Source organism: Entelurus aequoreus, linkage group LG23 (genome assembly GCF_033978785.1).
Source record: "Entelurus aequoreus isolate RoL-2023_Sb linkage group LG23, RoL_Eaeq_v1.1, whole genome shotgun sequence".
Taxonomy (NCBI): Eukaryota; Metazoa; Chordata; class Actinopteri; order Syngnathiformes; family Syngnathidae; genus Entelurus; species Entelurus aequoreus.
The window spans coordinates 15,592,446-15,615,911 of NC_084753.1; the positions used below are offsets into that span (position 1 = coordinate 15,592,446).

At 39.6% G+C, this 23,466-nt stretch overlaps 1 protein-coding gene across 2 annotated transcripts in view; it reads left to right on the forward strand.

The window, feature by feature from the left end:
- Nucleotides 1–23,466, forward strand: part of lama2 (laminin, alpha 2) — a 558,082-nt gene that overhangs the window by 336,463 nt on the left and 198,153 nt on the right. For both annotated transcript variants that reach the window (XM_062033747.1, XM_062033746.1), the window contains 2 exons: nt 6,671–6,777; nt 11,474–11,654. In XM_062033747.1, the coding sequence (XP_061889731.1) occupies nt 6,671–6,777; nt 11,474–11,654 (288 nt within the window). The remainder of the gene's footprint in view (nt 1–6,670; nt 6,778–11,473; nt 11,655–23,466) is intronic.

Sequence of the window (23,466 nt, forward strand, 5' to 3'; positions counted from 1 at the left end):
AGAAGCTAAAATGAAGAATTAAATTAAAATGTATTTATTATTCTTCACAATAAAAAAAATAAATTTACTTGAACATTGATTTAAATTGTCAGGAAAGAAGAGGAAGGGATTTAAAAGGTAAAAAGGTATACGTGTTTAAAAATCCTAAAATCATTTTTAAGGTTGTATTTTTTCTCTAAAATTGTCTTTCTGACTGTTATAAGAAGCCAAGTAAAAAAAATAATTAATTTATTTAAACAAGTGAAGACCAAGTCTTCAAAATATTTTCTTGGATTTTCAAATTCTATTTGAGTTTTGTCTCTCTTAGAATTAAAAATGTCGGGCAAAGCGAGACCAGCTTGCTAGTAAATAAATACAATTTAAAAAATAGAGGCAGCTCACTGGTAAGTGCTGCTATTTGAGCTATTTTTAGAACAGGCCGGCGGGCTACTCATCTGGTCCTTACGGGCTACCTGGTGCCCGCGGGCACCGTGTTGGTGACCCCTGCTGTAAGTAATATACTTATTCCGCACCAGCTGATTGATTGTAACGTGTATCTTTGTTGTAGTTTTCATTAAAAGATTTGGAGGTGTAAAATCTCCATTGCTAAGCTTTAACATCCATCCATCCATTTTCTACCGCTTGTCCCTTTTGGGGTCGCGGGGGGTGCTGGAGCCTATCTCAGCAGCATTCGGGTGGAAGGCGGGCTACACCCTGGACAAGTCGCCACCTCATCGCAGGGCCAACACAGATAGACAGACAACATTCACACTCACATTCACACACTAGGGCCAATTTAGTGTTGCCAATCAACCTATCCCCAGGTGCATGTCTTTGGCTTAACATGTCAGTGCATATTGGCATCAAGCTATCGCATTTTTGAAAAAGTGGAGCCCTACTTTACTTATGTTGGAGCGTTTTTTTTTAGGAGCCGTATGTAAAAATCTGGCCAGAAATGGTACTGCAATCACGGTGAAAATTCTGTAGTCCCTTCCTCCTCTCCCTGACTGAGGTTGCCAGATACGCAGCCGAATCCACCTCGACTGACTGGGCCACTCCAAGGAACTTCGAACTTCCACTGCCTATTACTAGGGGTTGATGTGCTGGGACCATAATAGCTGAAATTACAAGCTTTTTGTCAATAACAAATCTCTAACCAACACATTTTACTCAGAAATTAGGCTATTTTCAGGAAGAAGTATGTCATGCCTGCGTACAATATCACAACATATGGCAATCATATGGTTATTGTCAGTACTATCAGAAAACAAAGACTAAAACGAACTACAACCAGCGCAAGTAATGGTTCAATTGGTGAAAAAAGGCATGATGTACGCCCAAAACTAAAGAGGAGACATTTTACCAAAGTATGCCTACAGGCTACTGTTTCAAACATTTCAGATTGCCATATAACTTGGTACATGTAGTCCGCAATATGCAAACACAAATGAGGAATCATTTTATCATGTGATTTGGCTGTCTCCATACGTTTCACATTGCCATGACAGCCGTGCTAGTGTCGGAACCCATTACCTCAGCGTATCAGATATTGAGAACGAAATAGGCGCTGACACTACCCATATCCACGTAGGTTTTATTTCTCGAAAATAAATGTTGCCCTGTCAGTTGGATGACACATCGACATACAGGCTAGTGGGCGTATTAAGTTAAGTTAAAGTTAAAGTACCAATGATTGTCACACACACACTAGGTGTGGTGAAATTTGTCCTCTGCATTTGACCCATCCCCTTGATCACCTCCTGGGAGGTGAGGGGAGCAGTGGGCAGCAGCGTAGCCGCGCCCGGGAATCATTTTTGGTGATTTAACCCCCAATTCCAACCCTTGATGCTGAGTGCCAAGCAGGGAGATAATGGGTCCCATTTTTGTAGTCTTTGGTATGACCCGGCCGGGGTTTGAACTCACAACCTACCGATCTCAGGGCGGACACTCTAACCACTAGGTATATTTCCCCCCTTAGCCTATATGTCGATGTGTCATTGACCGGGCTAGCATGCTAAGCATTCATTGCACGAACATACTAGTTTTGTTAGACAAGATCATTAGTTTGCATACGAAATGTCCATTTCCATTTATTACAAGTAATAAGAAAACGTGAATTCCTGACTTATCTATCAAGGAGGAAATTGGCAAGTTTGGCGTCAGATGAAAAAATCTTCTCCACCCTCAATCATCTCCATCTTTCAAAGGCATCCCCGATACAAATCCTCGTTTTGTCCCTGGCTTTGTCATGAATAAGTTGAGAATCGTAACAAGGCCTTTTAGATTCACTAAGGTCTGACATGTTTAGTAACTTTACCAGTGGCAGTAGCCAGACAAAGATGGCGGTGCGTAACTGGCAACCTGGATGTGACACACTCACATACTTTTTTAATTGGTAAAACCGTGGAGGGCGGGACATCGAAAAGAAAACAATAAGATTTCGGCGCTGTAAATTAATTATGAAATTGTGGTGGATATACACACACAGGACACTTATTAATTATTACGGTTATAATTCACTGCGTTCTAGCCCATGTTTACTTGCATAGGTGCATAGGTGCTTTTACTTTGAAGTGTTGAGACACACCTCTGTGGTGCTGACGTAATTACCTGTGCGACAGTTTTTTTGTTGTTGTTGTGTTGTTCTCTCTGAAAATAAACGGAGTGTTACTTGGCTCTCCAAAGAGGAATAAATCTCCGTCGTTTCTCTGCCTACACTCCTACAAAATCAACATTTCCCGACTGACTGCGATGAGGTGGCGACTTGTCCAGGGTGTACCCCGCCTTCCGCCCGAATGCAGCTGAGATAGGCTCCAGCAACAGAAACATGGCATTGTTGGATTTAATGTGAACCAATACCCAGTACAACCGGCGGGATTCAGCCTGTGCCAAAAAAAAAGTATCAGTTTTGGTACCGATCCCTAACCAAGGCCTATAAAAAACGTAACCTGTGCAGACGTTTTGTCCAATTATGAAACAGTCACCAAAATGAGGAAGTCAGGATTAATGGCTACAGTGAGCAGCTTTTAAAAGCAGGGTTTGAAGCATGATACTGATAAAGCATGTTCCCCAGGTCACACATGCCCCATGAGAAAAAACGGCTTTAAGTTGTCAATTATTTTCTGTATTTTTCCGTGACCCCAGTAAATTGAATTACTACTACTATTATTTACATTATGTATATATTTGTCTGCACAACGCACGCTTTTAGTTATATTCTTTATAATCACCTTCTTTGCTAAGCAGATCAAGGGCCTCAAACTAATTTTCAACGTGGGCCACATCGCATTTACTCAAGCCCTCAGAGGGCTGCGTCATGATATTATTACACAAACACCCGTCTTGGATAAATTAACAACCCCCCCGACTCCTTAATGCTTCAGTAACATTCAGGATTCTCACAGAAATGAGGCAAAAATCCATCCAGACCCATTGTATAATTGTTTTTAAAACTGTACACATTTGTCGCATGTCAGCTTTACCACGTTATTCCTTTCCAAAATAAACATCTACGATCTATTTTGGGTTATTTTTGTGCTTATCAGGAGGGATAGAAGTGTATATTTGCATGTACTTTCCCTGAACATTAAGTCTATGCAGAAGACAACTAATGTACATCAAGTTGAGCATTTTTAAAATGTATTTTAGGAAACACAAATATTCATTGTATTTATTTCACAACTAGGGATGTAACGATATGAACATTTCATATCACGGTTGTTGTTTTTATCATTATTGTTGAATGTGCTCAAAAAGTACTCATACACACCACCAAGTTTCATTTAAAAAAAATTTAAATACAATAAATAGTCACCCAATATACTTTTTTGTCAAAAAAAATATTGTAATTTTATTATTTTTAATTGAGTGTTTAAATAAGTTCATCTTCTACTGTTTTATTTTTTAAAAGCATTAGTGGTTTTTGTTTTTGTGTCCGGTTTATGTGACACAAATGAATATCTTCAGACAGTAATGTGCTTATACAAGTTCAGATTGGGAAATGTTGCCTTTTAATGGACAAATATGTTAGTGCTTTGTTTGCATGTTAGAATTTTTAGCTTGCTTCTCCAGTAAATGAGCAGTGTCCCTGAGACTTTACCCAAGTGTTACCAATCGCGGTTTTACGGTCATTTTAATTTAGAACAGTAATGCTAATTACTGTAGTTTATCATTACACCGTTTATCGTTAAATCTCTATCCACATTTGTCTGTTTAATTTAAACACATTCAGCTTCAATGCAATTTACCAACACTCGACTAGATGCGCAGAAAAGTTAAAACATCAAAAACAAAAACAAAAAATGATTTTGTTTGTATTTAGTGGCTGCATTGAGTCATTTTTGCAGTGTACATCTTTACAAATGGGCAGCACGGTGGAAGAGGGGTTAGTGCGTCTGCCTCACAATACGAAGGTTCTAGGTTCGATCCGCGCTCGGGATCTTTCTGTGTGGAGTTTGCATGTTCTCCCCGTGACTGCGTGGGTTCCCTCCGGGTACTCCGGCTTCCTCCCACCTCCAAAGACATGCACCTGGGGATAGGTTGATTGGCAACACTAAATTGGCCCTAGTGTGTGAATGTTGTCTGTCTATCTGTGTTGGCCCTGTGATGAGGTGGCGACTTGTCCAGGGTGTACCCCGCCTACCGCCAGTGTGCAGCTGAGATAGGCTCCAGCAAACCCCCCCCCCCCGCGACCCCAAAAGGGACAAGCAGTAGAAAATGGATGGATGGATCTTTACAAATCTGGGCTTTAAACTTGATATTGCTACTCCTAACTCTAGTTTAATGTTTTGCTGGGATTTGCACTCTATTTTTATTGTAGCAACAGTGAAAAAAAAAACATCTTACAAAGATAGAATGTTGCAAAAGGTAGTGGAAGGATTGTGAATCCAAAGACTTTGTATTGTTTGTTCTACTTCCGGGTCTTTTTTTTTTTTAAAATCTCTTGTTTTCCTTGCCTCCTTTTCATTCCTGTCACAAACCTTTAACTCTGTACACGTGTTGCTGTGTACTTGCTACTTTTACTGGGTCGAACAGGGAGCCTGCCGATTAGATTTAGCACTGCTGCCACCTAGCTGCAGGCTTATGTGTCGTTCCAACATTCCAACATGAATACGAGAGTGTGGATGCAAAAAAAAATTCTCTCTCGACCCACTATTTGTGAAACACTGCTGTAAGTACACATTTAAGGAGGTCTTTTTTTTTTTATTACTACAAAAGTTTTTTTGTTTTGACACTGAATTAATGAAACGGCATTTTTTCATTAGAATTTTGTGAACTGTATTATTTTACATCCAGTTATTCTGACAATTTCATTTTACATTTTTTTTGGCAAAATGCGTGTGTTTAAAACTCTGTTTTAAAATTTCCTGTATAAAAATTCAGTGTACCGGAAGTGAGCCTTGCTTTTCTGAAACAGCTGATTTTTTTACATAAATGTTTTACACCTAATTTTTATTTATTTAATTGTTTTAATTTATGTCTTAGGAAAATTCATATTGTTGATGTAGATTCCCAAATTTGCTGTACAGATTTACTTTCGAAAAGAGAAGTGTGGGATACTTCTCTCGTTGCCTTATTTGTATTTGACTTTATTAAATTGATTTATACTATTATTTGGACCCCGAGAGGGACAAGCGGTAGAAAATGGGTGGATAGATATTATTTGGCGAAGCCGGACCGGAGCGGGAGGGGATAGAAAAAGAAAAAAAGGAAGACGGATGGGGGAATTGCGGGGACAAGAGGGGGTTAAGACAGAGAGACAACAACAACAACAAACACAACAACAACAGAACAGCATCAGCAAATAGGATATGTACAAATATGATACGAAAGTGATAGCAAAGAAGCAGTTAGTGAAGTAAATAACACAAAAATGATGAACATTATTACACTACAAATGGAGCAATACAAATACCAATAGAAATAGCACTATGGATAATGAATATCAATATTACCTCTATTATCATCAATACAATTGTTTCAAATGCAACAATACATATATGTAATGATAACTTAAAATACAAAAGAAAGCAGATAAATGGATGGGAAGAAAGGAGCTAACTGTATTAACCTTGTAGATTGTTATAGAAACTTTAGGTTAAGCTTTGTCGGTGCGACGTGTGTTACTCAGTTTCCCATAGGGAAATGTTTCCACACCAAATTTTATACACTGAATTTTTTTTACACTATTTTTTCAGCACTGATTTTTTTTTTTACATTCAATTTTAAAACACTTGATTGTTTTACACTAAATTTGTAAACACACTTTTTTTGCTAACAAATTGTTTTGAATGTAATTGTCAGCATAATTGGATATAAAAAAAATTCATTTCCCAAAATTGCAATAAAAAAAATTCAGTTACATAAATCAAGTGTCAAACAAAAGCTTTCGTAATAAAGACACTAATTAACCTCCATACACAATATTTATATTTCCCATCCAAAATGTTGCCAGAGAAGAACAAAACCTTGTTTTGGCGTTTCGGTTCTTTAATGCATCAAATAATGCCTTGAGAGTTTATTTGAGGAGAGCAGAACTGTGCTGAGGATGAATAAAGTGGATGTTGACAACTACTCCTGAAGACCACCTTAAGCGCTTTAAAGTAGTGTGAAGTGAACACTTTAAATCCACATAATTGATGCAAAATATGCCTCTTCTCCCCCCCCCCCCCCCCCCCCCCCCCCCGTGCAGCCTGTCAGTGCCACATTAACGGCTCTGTCTCACAAGTCTGCAACAAGGAGAGCGGCCAGTGCCGGTGCAAAGTAAACGTGGTTGGACGGCAGTGTGACGACTGCATGGTAAGTGTTTTGACACATCATTTCAGAAGGAATCATTTCATTATGATTATCCCTTACACCTTTACTAGTTTGCATTACAGTTGTTTCATAACCATACGACCAGTTGTCTTTTCTTTTTATTTACAGTAGGGAAGGGATTTATATGGCCCAATTCCTGGGTGGCCTCTCATGAGAGGAACAGGGGGTTAATCATTTTGCCATGCAGTCTGCTTAAAATGGGTGGATCTACACCTGACATCCACTGTAATGATACCAAGTACATTAGCATATCTAGTCGATACTACTATGCTTACATCAATATTGTTTTAGCATCACAAAGTATTTTTTCGTTTTTTTTTTAAATTTATATTATGTTACTAAACTCAGGAAATATGTCCCTGGACTTAAATTATGACCATTGTATGACCCTGTAACTACTTGGTATCGGATTGATACCCAAATTTGTGGTCTCATCCAAAACTAATGTAAAGTATCCATACTTGCCAACCCTCCCGTTTTTAGCGGGAGAATCCCGTTATTCAGCACCTCTCCCGACAACCTCCCGGCAGAGATTTTCTCCCGACAAACTCCCGGTATTCAGCCGGAGCTGGAGGCCACGCCCCCTCCAGCTCAATGCGGACCCGAGACTGAGTGGGGACAGCCTATTCTCACGTCCGCTTTCCCACAATATAAATACGCTTGCAAGTTCCAAAACGAATGGAAACAAGAATTTCAGTTCATCCAGGACAGTTCGAAGGGGAAGGTTGCCTGTAAATATGTACAACAGACTTCTCCATTGAACACGGTGGCCGAAATGATTTCTCAGTCATGAACAGAGAAGTTAAACAGGACAATACTGCCATCTAATGGATAGATAATTCAAGTATTTCTTTTATGTAAATAAAATAAATATATATATATAGCTAGAATTCACTGAAAGTCAAGTATTTCATACATATATATATATATATATATATATATATATATATATATATATATATATATATATATATATATATATATATATATATATATATATATGAAATACTCGAGTTGGTGAATTCTAGCGGTAAATAACCACGCCCCCAACCACGCCCCCCGCCCACAACACCCCCCCCACCCCACCCCCCACCTCCCGATATTGGAGGTCTCAAGGTTGGCAAGTATGAAAGTATCAAACAACAGAAGAATAAGTGATTATTACATTTTAACTGAAGTGTAGATAGATCATGTTGAAAGAGAAAATAAGCAGATGCTAACAGTAAATGAAGAAGTGGATTAATAATTAATTTTCTACCACATGTCCTTAATAAGTTTGGCAAAATAATAGAAAGTAAAATTACACATACATCAGCTGCTAGATTAGGTTCCTTTGTTTGTTTACTAACTACTAAAAGACAAGTTGTCTTGTATGTTCACTATTTTATTTAAGGACACAATTGCAAAAAGAAACATATGTTTAATGTACTGTAAGATTTTTTGTTAAAATAAAGCCAATAATGCCATTTTCTGTGGTCCCCTTTAGTTAGAAAAGTATCAAAATACATTTTGGTACCGGTACTGGTACCAAATTATTGGTATCGGGACAACCCAAATATATACACATATGTTTATATACATATATATGTGTGTATATACAGGTATATACACATATGTATATAGGCAAGGCAAGGCAAGGCAACTTTATTTGTATAGCGCTTTTCATACACAAGGCAGACTCAAAGTGCTTCACAGACAACAAAGTGAAATGAAAGAAAATAAAAGCAAAATTAAAATGCAGACAATAAAAATAAAAACAGTGCAGACGTTAAAAGTTAAAAGATTAAAAGATTTAGCTGAAAGCTAAGGTGAACATAAAAGTCTTCAGTCTAGTTTTAAAAGTAGTGAGAGTTGGGGAGAGTCTGACATCTTCAGGAAGTTTATTCCAGCTATGTGTTGCATAGTGACTGAATGATGATCTCCCTTGATTTGAGTTTACTCTTGGAACCGCTAACAGATTGGTCTCAGAAGATCTTAGTGATCTAGAGGGCGTATATAGTGGGAGCATATCAGTGATATACTTGGGCCCTAGACCATGTATACTATATAGTATACATATATACTGTGTATACAGCACAGGCCAAACGTTTGGACACACCTTCTCATTCAATGTGTTTTCTTTATTTTCATGACTATTTACATTGTAGATTGTCACTGAAGGCATCAAAACTATGAATGAACACATGTGGAGTTATCTACTTAACAAAAAAAAAAGTAAAATAACTGAAACCATGTTTTATATTCTAGTTTCTTCAAAATAGCCACCCTTTGCTCTGATTACTGTTTTGCACACTTTTGGCATTCTCTCGATGAGCTTCAAGAGGTAGTCACCTGAAAGGGTTTTCGCTTCACAGGTGTCATAGTTTTGATGCCTTCAGTGACAATCAACAAGGTAAATAGTCATGAAAATAAAGAAAACCCATTGAAATAAGGTGTGTGTGTGTGGCCTGTACTGTATGTGTATATACAGTATATGTATGTATATATATATATATATATATATATATATATATATATATATATATATATATATATATATATATATATATATATATATATATATATATATATATATATATATATATATATATATATATATATATATATATATATATATATATATATATATATATATATATGTGTGTGTGTATGTACATATACTGTATATCTATGTATATGTATATATATACATATATGTATATATATGTATGTATATGTATATATACATATGTATGTATGTATGTATGTATATATATATATATATGGATGTATATATACAGTATATGTATATATATACATCCATATATATACACACACATATATATATATATATATATATATATATATATATATATATATATATATATATATATATATATATATATATATATATATATATATATATATATATATATACTATACATTTCTAATATTATAATTTGTTAAATTTTTCTGATAACCTAATAGCTTTTGTTACAGTATTATAATTTGTGGTGAGACCCAAACTTAATGTTTTAGTTTTTTGGTATTCCTTTTTTTCAGTAGTTATAAGCCCACTTTCTCTCCAACTCAATGTGATCTGTGTTGTGATTGGTCCAGCCTAATTGGTGGTGGGATGCCAAGCACCAGGAGTGCACGGCCTGTCGCTGTAGCCATTTTGGCTCCGTCTCTCAACGCTGCGACGCCGAGGGCCGCTGCCTCTGTCGCCCGGGCTTTGCGGGCCGCCGCTGTGACTTGCGTCAGCGGGGTTACGAGAGACGGGAGACGCGGCGCCCGGTGGAACGCATCCCTATGGAGACAGTGCAGCAAAGATGGGGCGGGCCCTCTCGCACAGGCGGTTGTCCTAGGGGCGCTTACAAACCGGGGGTAAAAAAAAACTGCACGGGAGTGATGGCGTTAAGAAGCATGGGTGTGTGATACTTCCAAGTCTTTATTATACTTTATTAAGAAGTTGCACAATAATACTCCTAAGGCAGAGGTGTCAAACTCTTTTTTTTATTGAGGGCCACATCGCAGTTATGGCGACCGTCAGAGGGCCGCTTGTCACAGCAAACAATATATGAATTTGTCTATATGTTTCACTATTATATATATATATATATATATATATATATATATATATATATATATATATATATATACATATATATATATATATATATATGTATAATTTTTTTTTACGTACAGTGTTAAAAAAAATCTTTGGATTTTACAGAAAATAAAGTGCAACTCAGTCACGAACATTTTACTGTAAAATATACATTGTTTTTTCAAATGCTAAATAAAAAAACAGGACCACTGTTTTTTTACTGGGAAAAAAAATGGCAGCTCAGTTGCAGGAATTTTACCACTTTTTTTTTTGAGCTGCCAGTTTTTTGACATATTTTTTTTTTCTATTTACAGTAATATACTGCAAAACAACAACCATAGACTTAATGGTAAAACACTGGCTGATCGGTCAGAATCCTCCAGTAAAAAAACAGGCGTAGTGTTTTTCAAAATCTATTGTATGTTCTCAATGTTTTATTTTACAACATACAATTTGATGGATAACTTGCTTTAGAATCATAAGTCAAGCAGATATGTAAGTGTTTTTATTTATATAAAATTGTTTGCAAAGTATGATAATATAACATTTATTGCAATATTGGATACTATTAAAGTTTAAAATGTAAGCAATTTCATGCTGTACATATATATTTTTTCTGTCAAAATGGAAAAAACAAATATATATTTAGTAAGAAAAGATAAAGTACTATTGACAAATTTTCAGGCATTCGCGGGCCTTATAAAAATGATGTGGCGGTTCAAATTAAGTGGTGTAGCGACCAGATCTGGCCCCCTGGCCTTGAGTTTGACACCTGTGCCCTAAAAAATAATATTTGGGTTCCAATTGGTGCATGGTACTGGTTTGAAGTGCTTATTAAAAGTTTGGTTGATGTGTTTTATTTCAGGTGTGAGAACCCAGTTTAAATATATTTTTGCGAAGCTGACATTGATGTCCTCATTCGCGCTAATTTCCTGTACTTTAGTTGACAATGTGATGACATTCCCCACAGTTTACTCCCTGAACCCCCAACAATTGCCTGGTGTTTTGTGCCGTGTCTAAGATGTGAAGCCCTTAAAGAGTTCGGAAGTCTGACCCCCTCACACCTTGTCTGTTCCTGTGTGTCCCCAGCCTCAGACATACGGCATCGCCACAGGTGGACACTGCGTGCCGTGTCACTGTAACTCCTTTGGCTCCAAGTCGTTTGACTGCGACGAAAACGGTCAGTGTCGGTGCCAGCCGGGTGTCAGCGGACCTAAATGTGATCGCTGCTCGAGAGGGTTCTTCAACTTCCAGGAAGGAGGCTGCACACGTAAGCAAACACTAACAGTACAAAAAGAGACATTGCTTAAAACAGACGTGTCAAACTCGTTTTTATTGAGGGCCACATTGCAAATACGGCTTCCTCCGAAGGGCCGCGTGCAACAGTGAATATAAATGTATAATAGTCTTGTGACACAATTTTCATAGGAAACTCTTTTTGTTTATTATCATTTTTAGATTAATAGATAACTTGTTTTACTTGTTGTTGGATCAGGTAATATTAAAGTGAACCATATATTGGATTGGATGCACTACATTTGTCTGTCAAAATCGAAAGAATCATACATGCATTTCATTCCAGCCTTTTTTTGCAGGCCACATAAGATAATGCGGCATGATCGCATTAAATGATGTGACAGGCCACATAAATTAAAGCGGCATAACACATGCAATTATGCGGAGGGCCACAGAAAATTAGGTGGCAGACTACATAAAAAGACGCAGGGGGCCACTTAAAATAATGCGGCATGAACACATTAAAGGCCTACTGAAATTACATTTTCTTATTTAAACGGGGATAGCAGATCCATTCTATGTGTCATACTTGATCATTTCGCGATATTGCCATATTTTTGCTGAAAGGATTTAGTAGAGAACATCGACGATAAAGTTCGCAACTTTTGGTCGCTGATGAAAAAAGCCTTGCCTGTACCGGAAGTAGCGTGACGTCACAGGTTGTGGAGCGCCTCACATCTGCACATTGTTTTCAATCATGGACGCCAGCAGTGTGAGCGATTCGGACCGAGAAAGCGACGATTACCCCAATAATTTGGAGTGAGGATGAAAGATTTGTGGATGAGGAAAGTGAAAGTGAAGGACTAGAGGGCAGTGGAAGCGTGTCAGATAGGGAAGATGCTGTGAGAGACGGGTGGGACCTGATATTCAGCTGGGAATGACTAAAACAGTAAATAAACACAAGACATATATATACTCTATTAGCCACAACACAACCAGGCTTATATTTAATATGCCACAAATTAATCGCGCATAACAAACACCTCCCCCCTCCCGTCCATATAACCCGCCAATACAACTCAAACACCCGCACAACACACTCAATCCCACAGCCCAAAGTACCGTTCACTTCCGTAAAGTTCATACAGCACATATATTTCCCCAAAGTTACGTACGTGACATGCACATAGCGGCACGCATGTATGGGCAAGCGATCAAATGTTTGGAAGCCAAAGCTGCGTACTCACGGTAGCGTGTCTGCTATCCAACTCAAAGTCCTCCTGGTTGTGTTGCTGCAGCCGGCCGCTAATACACCGCTTCCCACCTACAGCTTTCTTCTTTGCTGTCTTCATTGTCCATGAAACAAATTGCAAAAGATTCACCAACACAGATGTCCAGAATACTGTGGAATTTTGCAATGAAAACAGAGCTGTTTGTGTCCCAATACTTCCGCAAACTCCGTGACGTCACGCGCAAACGTCATCATACCGAGACGTTTTCAGCCGGATATTTCCCGGGAAATTTAAAATTGCACTTTATAAGTTAACCCGGCCGTATTGGCATGTGTTGCAATGTTAAGATTTCATCATTGATGTATAAACTATCAGACTGCGTGTTTGGTAGTAGTGGGTTTCAGTAGGCCTTTAAATGACGTAGCGGGCCACGTAAAAATAACGCGGCATATCTCACAGAATTACGCAGCGGGCTACATAAAAGGATGCAAAGATGTGGCGGGCCACATAAAATGAGGCGGCATGACCACATTAAATGATGTGGCGGGCAACACAAAAAATCGCAGCATTTCACATAAAATGACGTCGCGGGCCACATAAATCAGGGCAGCATATCACATAAATTTATGCGGCGGGCTACATAAAAGGATGCAAAGAGGTGGCGGGCAACATAAGATAATGCGGCAGGAACTCATAAAAAGATGTGGCGGGCAACACAAATTATCGCAGCATTTCACACAAATGATGTAGCGGGCCACATAAATTAAGCAGCATGAAGACATTAAATGACGTAGCGGGCCACACAAAAATAATGCGGCATATCACATAGAATTATGCGGCGGGCTACATAAAAGAATGCAAAGATGTGGCGGCCACATAAGATGAGGCGGCATGACCACATTAAATGATGTGGCGGGCAACACAAATTATCGCAGCATTTCACACAAAATTATGTAGCGGGCCACATAAATTAAGCAGCATGAACACATTAAATGACGTAGCGGGCCACGTAAAAATAAAGCGGCATATCACATAGAATTATGCGGCGGGCTACATAAAAGGATGCAAAGATGTGGCGGGCCACTTAAGATGATGCGGCATGACCACATTAAATGATGTGGCGGGCAACACAAAAAATCGCAGCATTTCACATAAAATTACGTCGCGGGCCACATAAATTAGGGCAGCATATCACATAGAATTGTGCGGCGGGCTACATAAAAAGATGCAAAGATGTGGCGGGCCACATAAGATAATGCGGCAGGAACTCATAAAAAGATGTGGCGGGAAACACAAATTATCGCAGCATTTCACACAAATGATGTAGCGGGCCACATAAATTAAGCAGCATGAACACATTAAATGACGTAGCGGGCCACGTAAAAATAATGCGGCATATCTCACAGAATTATGCGGCGGGCTACATAAAAGGATGCAAAGATGTGGCGGGCCACATAAAATGAGGCGGCATGACCACATTAAATGATGTGGCGGGCAACACAAAAAATCGCAGCATTTCACATAAAATGACGTCGCGGGCCACATAAATCAGGGCAGCATATCACATAGAATTATGCGGCGGGCTACATGAAAGGATGCAAAGAGGTGGCGGGCCACATAAGATAATGCGGCAGGAACTCATAAAAAGATGTGGCGGGCAACACAAATTATCGCAGCATTTCACACAAATGATGTAGCGGGCCACATAAATTAAGCAGCATGAAGACATTAAATGACGTAGCGGGCCACACAAAAATAATGCGGCATATCACATAGAATTATGCGGCGGGCTACATAAAAGAATGCAAAGATGTGGCGGCCACATAAGATGAGGCGGCATGACCACATTAAATGATGTGGCGGGCAACACAAATTATCGCAGCATTTCACACAAAATTATGTAGCGGGCCACATAAATTAAGCAGCATGAACACATTAAATGACGTAGCGGGCCACGTAAAAATAAAGCGGCATATCACATAGAATTATGCGGCGGGCTACATAAAAGGATGCAAAGATGTGGCGGGCCACTTAAGATGATGCGGCATGACCACATTAAATGATGTGGCGGGCAACACAAAAAATCGCAGCATTTCACATAAAATTACGTCGCGGGCCACATAAATTAGGGCAGCATATCACATAGAATTGTGCGGCGGGCTACATAAAAAGATGCAAAGATGTGGCGGGCCACATAAGATAATGCGGCAGGAACTCATAAAAAGATGTGGCGGGAAACACAAATTATCGCAGCATTTCACACAAATGATGTAGCGGGCCACATAAATTAAGCAGCATGAACACATTAAATGACGTAGCGGGCCACGCAAAAATAATGCGGCATATCACATAGAATTATGCGGCGGGCTACATAAAAGAATGCAAAGATGTGGCGGGCCACATAAGATGATGCGGCATGACCACATTAAATGATGTGGCGGGCAACACAAAAAATCGCAGCATTTCACATAAAATTACGTAGCGGGCCACATAAATCAGGGCAGCATATCACAGAATTATGCGGCGGGCTACATAAAAAGATGCAAAGATGTGGCGGGCCACATAAGATAATGCGGCAGGAACTCATAAAAAGATGTGGCGGGAAACACAAATTATCGCAGCATTTCACACAAATGATGTAGCGGGCCACATAAATTAAGCAGCATGAACACATTAAATGACGTAGCGGGCCACGCAAAAATAATGCGGCATATCACATAGAATTATGCGGCGGGCTACATAAAAGGATGCAAAGATGTGGCGGGCCACTTAAGATGATGCGGCATGACCACATTAAATGATGTGGCGGGCAACACAAAAAATTGCAGCATTTCACATAAAATGACGTCGCGGGCCACATAAATCAGGGCAGCATATCACATAGAATTATACGGCGGGCTACATAAAAGAATGCAAAGATGTGGCGGGCCACATAAGATGAGGCGGCATGACCACATTAAATGATGTGGCGGGCAACACAAAAAATCGCAGCATTTCACATAAAATGACGTCGCGGGCCACATAAATCAGGGCAGCATATCACATAGAATTATGCGGCGGGCTACATGAAAGGATGCAAAGATGTGGCGGGCCACATAAGATAATGCGGCAGGAACTCATAAAAAGATGTGGCGGGCAACACAAATTATCGCAGCATTTCACACAAAATTACGTAACGGGCCACATCAATTAAGCAGCATGAACACATTAAATGACGTAGCGGGCCACATAAAAATAATGCGGCATATCACATAGAATTATGCGGCGGGCTACATAAAAGGATGCAAAGATGTGGCGGGCCACATAAGATGAGGCGGCATGACCACATTAAATTATGTGGCGGGCAACACAAATAATCGCAGCATTTCACATAAAATGACGTAGCGGGCCACATAAATCAGGGCAGCATATCACATAGAATTATGCGGCGGGCTACATAAAAAGATGCAAAGATGTGGCGGGCCACATAAGATAATGCGGCAGGAACTCATAAAAAGATGTGGCGGGAAACACAAATTATCGCAGCATTTCACACAAATGATGTAGCGGGCCACATAAATTAAGCAGCATGAACACATTAAATGACGTAGCGGGCCACGCAAAAATAATGCGGCATATCACATAGAATTATGCGGCGGGCTACATAAAAGGATGCAAAGATGTGGCGGGCCACTTAAGATGATGCGGCATGACCACATTAAATGATGTGGCGGGCAACACAAAAAATCGCAGCATTTCACATAAAATTACGTAGCGGGCCACATAAATCAGGGCAGCATATCACATAGAATTATGCGGCGGGCAACATAAAAAGATGCAAAGATGTGGCGGGCCACATAAGATAATGCGGCAGGAACTCATAAAAAGATGTGGCGGGCAACACAAATTATCGCAGCATTTCACACAAATGACGTAGTGGGCCACATAAATTAAATGGCAGGCCTCATAAAATGAAGCGGTGGACTACTTAAAAACATTTGGCGGGCCACATAAAAATTTTCGGCGGCTCAAATAAAAAGATGTGGAGGGCAACATTAATTATTGCGGCATTTTATATAAAATGAAGTATCGGGCCACATAAATAAATGTGTCATAAAATATAAAATGATGTGGCAGTCCACTTTAAATCAAGTGGTGGGACAAATTTGGCCCCTGGGCCTTGAGTTAAAGGCAGGGGTTGGAATTAATTTTGTCCCGATACCAATGTTTTGGTAAAATACATTTTGATACTTTTTCAAATAAAGGGCACCACAAAAAAATCTCCTTATTGCTTTTATTTTGACAGAAAATCATATGATGCATTAAACATATATTTCTTCGAACATTCTAGACAACTTGTCTTTTAGTAGTAAGTAAACAAACAAAGGCTCCTAATATTGCTGCTGACCGATGCAGTAACATATTGTGTCATTTCCCTTTCTATTATTTTGTCAAAATTATGAAGGACAAGCAGTATAAAATAGATTATTAAATCTACTTGTTCATTTATTGTTAATATCTGCTTATTTGTTTTAACATGTTCTATATTCACTTCTGTTAAAATTTAATATTTACTTTTCTTCTGTTTGATACTTTACATTAGTTTTGGGTGATACTACCAATCTGGGTATGGATCCGATACCAAGTAGTTACAGGATCATACATCGGTCATAGTTAAAGTTCTCAAGTGTCCAGGGACATATTTCCTGAGATTATAAACAAAATAAAAATTACAAAAGATTTTGTGATACTCAAAAATATTGATGTAATCATTGTAGTACCAACTATATCCAGCTCTGTTACCAAGTACAAGATCCACCCATTTGTTTACATTCAGGACGCTAGCTTGCTGTTAGCAATTAGCTATTGTATCCTCCTACATTATGTAGTGAAACATGTTTAGCTATTCCTCGTCTTGCAGGGATGACACTTGTAAGAAACATAGTTTTTTTTGTCGCCATGGAGGTGAGGATTTTTGATTTAGATGTAGCTAAAACATGGCGGAGGGGCATTAGCTGCTGGCTAGCTATATTTTAAACCGTCGTTTGCAGAACGGCACCTCCGTGTTTATAGCTTCACCTTTATCCAAATTACGGCCATTCTCCCTCTTCCGTCTCCACACTGTTCCCGCTTGTAAGTGCTCTCTGTGTGTGTTGATTCACATGCGCTTTGGCTCATATTACCAGCAATGTCACCACAACGCGCCATCATGTCCATGAAAAAAGAAAGCGCCTGTATTTTTAAAGGGAGTGTGGTATATTTTTTAATTCTTTAGTACCGCGGTACTTTATTAGTACCGGTATCCCGTACAACCCTGGTCGGAATCGTATCGCTGTGATAGCTGTTCTGACAAAAAGTACGATACGGAATTGATGCAATAATCAAATTAAATGATATATCATTACAACCTTGTAGCAGAAAGTATTTTTGGTTCATAACATTACATAATTAAATACTAAAGTATTCTGTCACATACGTCACTATGAAAATATAATGTAAAAACACAACATTATGTCCTGCATGTATGGAAAAACTGACTATAAGATTATTTGAAGTCTTTAAAGAATAATTTTTACAGTGAATTATAGTATGAGCATAAGAAATTGTAGCACCAGATTCTTGACTGCTAAAAGAAAACTGCTCTTTTGGGTTTTTTTGCCCATCATCCACAAACCTTGCAGTAGGGAAGGGATTCATGTGGCCCCATTCCCGGGTGGATCTCGCGTGAGAGGAAAATAATGGAAAGCGCCACTCTACTTGGCAACTGACGCTGCGGTCAAAGTTGGAATTGCCACAAAACACATTTTAAAATATTCAGCACTCTCCTGCCATCCGGCGTCTTGAGTGAATAGTGCATGCCCCAAATTTGTCACGTTTCTTGTGTCAGGTAAAGTACGATGAAAGGGGCCCTTTCCTCCTGTGTGTAAGACATGAGCACACGCCATTCCCTTTACCGTGCGTCAAATTAGTAAAAAACTGTTAGTGTGCGGCGGCTAACAATGCAGGAAATGCGGATCATTTTGCCTCACGCCTACTTAAAGGTTAAACTTGTTTTAGAGTTCTGCTGGCGCTGTCCAGGGCCATGTTCGTGCCACCCAAAGCCTATTTCTATCCTTTTATTATGTTTATATTTGAGACGTTTGAATCATCCACCCGAAGTAGTTGGCACTGCAGGCAGCAGGTGCCCCAACTTTATTTGTGCTGCCTGAAATGTGGATTACGAGTGACGACTATATGAATACGAATATGAATAGCTCTCCCCTCATATCTCCTTATGCAATATGCCAACCACAAATGACAGCCAAGAACAGGCAGGAACAAACACCGCCTGCTTAGTCACACTGTCACAACTAATGATAAGCTTGGGATTTATTTGCGCTGGCTCGGCCTTAATAGGCTTTCAGTGTTTAATGTTGCTGCTAATTTACTGGAGACAGGTCAGGATTTGAATTAAAGTGTACAAAGTAAAGAAGAAGTTTGTAGTTCCATATGGGCAACAGTGTTTCCCAATTTTGTATCACTACAGTGGAACCACCCCTGTGTTTACACAATTTTAGATCGAGCCAAATGTGCCACCGTGTGCGAACCGTGTCTCTGTATAGAAACGCTTCTTTCCGTCATTTGCGTCGCCTGCAGGCAAAAAGCAGGGCGCAGCATTTTTGGATAGGCGGAGCCCTCCCGGTCACTTGCTGCACAGCACACTACAAGTCACTTCTCAGCGCTTCAGCATGTGTAGCCTTTTTTGGCCTTTCAACAAGTTTTGTCCATTTTGCTAACTCAATGGGAGTCCCAAAAAGACAACAGACCATTGTTGAAAAAAGGAGGCAATCACTGTGGAGTTAAAAAAAAAAAAAAAAAAAAAAAAAAAGACTGTTTGGGAGGAGTACATTAAAGGCCTACTGAAATGATTTTTTTTTTTTTTAAACGGGGATAGCAGATCTATTCTATGTGTCATACTTGATCATTTCGCGATATTGCCATATTTTTGCTGAAAGGATTTAGTATAGAACAACGACGATAAAGATTGCAACTTTTGGTATCTGATAAAAAAAAGGCTTGCCCCTACCGGAAGTAGCGTGACGTAGTCAGTTGAACATATACGCAAAGTTCCCTATTGTTTACAATGATGGCCGCATGAAGTGAGAGAGATTCGGACCGAGAAAGCGACAATTTCCCCATTAATTTGAGCGAGGATGAAAGATTTGTGGATGAGTAAAGTGCAAGTGAAGGACTAGTGGGGAGTTGAAGCTATTCAGATAGGGAAGATGCTGTGAGAGCCGGGGGTGACCTGATATTCAGTTGGGAATGACTACAACAGTAAATAAACACAAGACATATATATACTCTATTAGCCACAACACAACCAGGCTTATATTTAATATGCCACAAATTAATCCTGCATAAAAACACCTGCGTGTTTGTTATGCTAGCTCCTAGCTCCTCTGCTAGCTCCTAGCTCCATAGAACACGCCAATACAATTCAAACACCTGATCAACACACACAATCACTCAGCCCAAAAGACCGTTCACCTAACCCAAGGTTCATAAAGCTTATATATTTTTAAAAAGTTACGTACGTGACGCGCACATACGGTCAAGCTGTCAAATGTTTAGCAGCCAAGGCTGCATACTCACGGTACCTGATATTCAGCTGGGAATGACTAAAACAGTAAATAAAACACAAGACATATATATACTCTATTAGCCACAACACAACCAGGCTTATATTTAATATGCCACAAATTAATCCTGCATAAAAACACCTGCGTGTTTGTTATGCTAGCTCCTAGCTCTTATGCTAGCTCCTAGCTCCATAGAACACGCCAATACAATTCAAACACCTGATCAACACACACAATCACTCAGCCCAAAAGACCGTTCACCTAACCCAAGGTTCATAAAGCTTATATATTTTTAAAAAGTTACGTACATACGCAAAAAAAAGTTGCGCACATACGGTCAAGCGATCAAATGTTTAGAAGCCAAAGCTGCATACTCACAGTAGCACGTCTGCGTCTTTGTCATCCAAATCAATGTAATCCTGGTAAGAGTCTGTGTTGTCCCAGTTCTCTACAGGCGTCTGTGTATCGAAGTCAAAAGTCCTCCTGGTTAGAGTCTCTGTTATCCGAGTTCTTCCATCTTGACTGCATCTTTCGGGAATGTAAACAAAGAAGCGCCGGCTGTGTACTGTTGTTGCTGACTACATTCGAAAAATACGTCCATTTCGCACCGACAACTTTCTTCTTTGCTTGCTCAGCTTCCTTCTCCATAATGCAATGAACATGATTGCAACAGATTCACGAACACAGATGTCCAGAATATTGTGGAATTATGAAATGAAAACAGAGCTTTTTCGTATTGGCTTCAATGTGGAAGGCATACCCGTGTTCCCCGGTCTACGTCACGCGCATACGTCATCCTCAGAGGCGTTTCGAACCGGAAGTTTAGCGGCAAATTTAAAATGTCACTTTATAAGTTAACCCGGCCGTATTGGCATGTGTTATAATGTTAAGATTTCATCATTGATATATAAACTATCAGACTGCGTGGTCGGTAGTAGTGGGTTTCAGTAGGCCTTTAATAGGACTCACAATTAGGGAAGAATTTAACAAGTTTTAATTGTGATGAGACCAGACTTTTCTGGAGAAAGATGCCAAAGCAGACTTTTACCAAAGCAGAGAAGAAATGCTCAGCGGCCCCTCTTCCAAGAGCACACACACATACCCTCCTCCACCCGTCTCCCCCTTTGTCTGCTTCTTTCTCGTCAGCTCCTCCTTTGCCAATGTTAATATACTGTATTTTTCAGACCATAAGGCGCACTGTCAATTACCTGTCTATTCAGGTCTATTTTCGTACAAAAGGCGCATTAAAGGGGTCATATTCTGATTTATTTTTTTCTACGTGTCAAACAGGGCAGCACGGTGGAAGAAGGGTTAGTGCGTCTGCCTCACAATACGAAGGTCCTGAGTTCAATCCCGGGCTCGGGATCTTTCTGTGCGGAGTTTGCATGTTCTCCCTGTGACTGCGTGGGTTCCCTCCGGGTACTCCGGCTTCCTCCCACCTCCAAAGACATGCACCTGGGGATAGGTTGATTGGCAACACTAAATTGGCCCTAGTGTGTGAATGTTATCTGTCTATCTGTGTTGGCCCTGTGATGAGGTGGCGACTTGTCCAGGGTGTACCCCGCCTTCCGCCCGAATGCAGCCGAGATAGGCTCCAGCAACCCCCCGCGACCCCGAAAGGGACAAGCGGTAGAAAATGGATGGATGGATGGATACGTGTCAAACACTTCCTTTTGGTCTACATAACATGTAATGGTGGTTCTTTGGTCAAAATGTTGCATAGATTGTTTTACAGACCATCTTCAAGTCGCTTTCTGACCGTCTCTTTCAGAATGCGGCGTCTTATTTACCCCGTCATCATTGTTGTACCGGTAGTTTTTAGCGCTTCCATAGCGAGACTACTGACAGATATAAGTTAGAACAGTACGCTATTTTGTATTAGAAATGGCAACAGCGGAGGATGAATGCCCCACAACAAGAAGATAGAGAAAAAGAAGGAGCTTGTTGACTAGAGCACGGACTACAATGATGGATGCCCGCAAATTTTCGGGACTTATGCAGAGCCCAAATTTACATCAGGGGGAACCAATAGGTAAGAAAAGTTGGTTTTGCATAATATTGCGAAACAAAACCCCAGATCATGTCTCCTAATAGGTGCCATTTTGGGGTAATATACACACACACCATAATAACACCCGTTTGTTGAAGCACAGTACGTCTGACTATGGTAGCCATAATGCTCATTGTTCCATCAAGCGGTGTGCCTTTGTAATACTAAAACATTTTGACAGATTTTTGAGCGCCCGGTGTAATGTTATATATTCTCATTGAGTATAGAATTACTTTTCTAAATTTGATTTAGTTATATGTATTATATATTTACTGTAATTTGAATTTATCTTCATATGTTTTACTTGTATTTTATCCTTTATTCCTACTCATGGTTATTACAAATTTACAGTTTTTTTTCATTTTTACTTTCCAGCGTTCCTCAAAAGGAGCCATCTGCATCAGGGGTTATCGGCCGTGCTGTGGGGGCGCTTTGTGTCAGCTTCCTGGTGGCCATGGTCTGATGACCTCCTGGTGCAGATGCCCCCTTGTGATAGTGTTTACTCACATGTCTCCTCTGCACTCAGCCATGCATTCTTTTGTTCATATATTATATATTTTGTGTGCGTGTGTGTGTGTGCAATAATGCGGGATCTGGGTCATCAGGGTATTGTTTTTAAGTCTGTAGAGCACTTTGCGTTGCATTTCTTTTATGTACGAAAAGCCCTCTATAGATAGTTTGATTTGATTTGATCAAAATGTTGGTGTTGCTTGCTTACATGTACTTGCCAGCGTCATTAATTGAATAGGTGTCAGCCTACAGTCCACACATCTCTTATGTGACTGCCATCCACTGCTCACACTTATCATTACACCATGTACCGAATAAAATTGATTGAAGGATTAGTGCGTTTATTAGGCGCACCGGGTTATAAGGCGCACTGTTGATTTTTGAGAAATTGAAAACATTTTAAGTGCCCCTTACAGTCTGAAAAATACGGTAAGTGGATTTTACTTTTTAAAG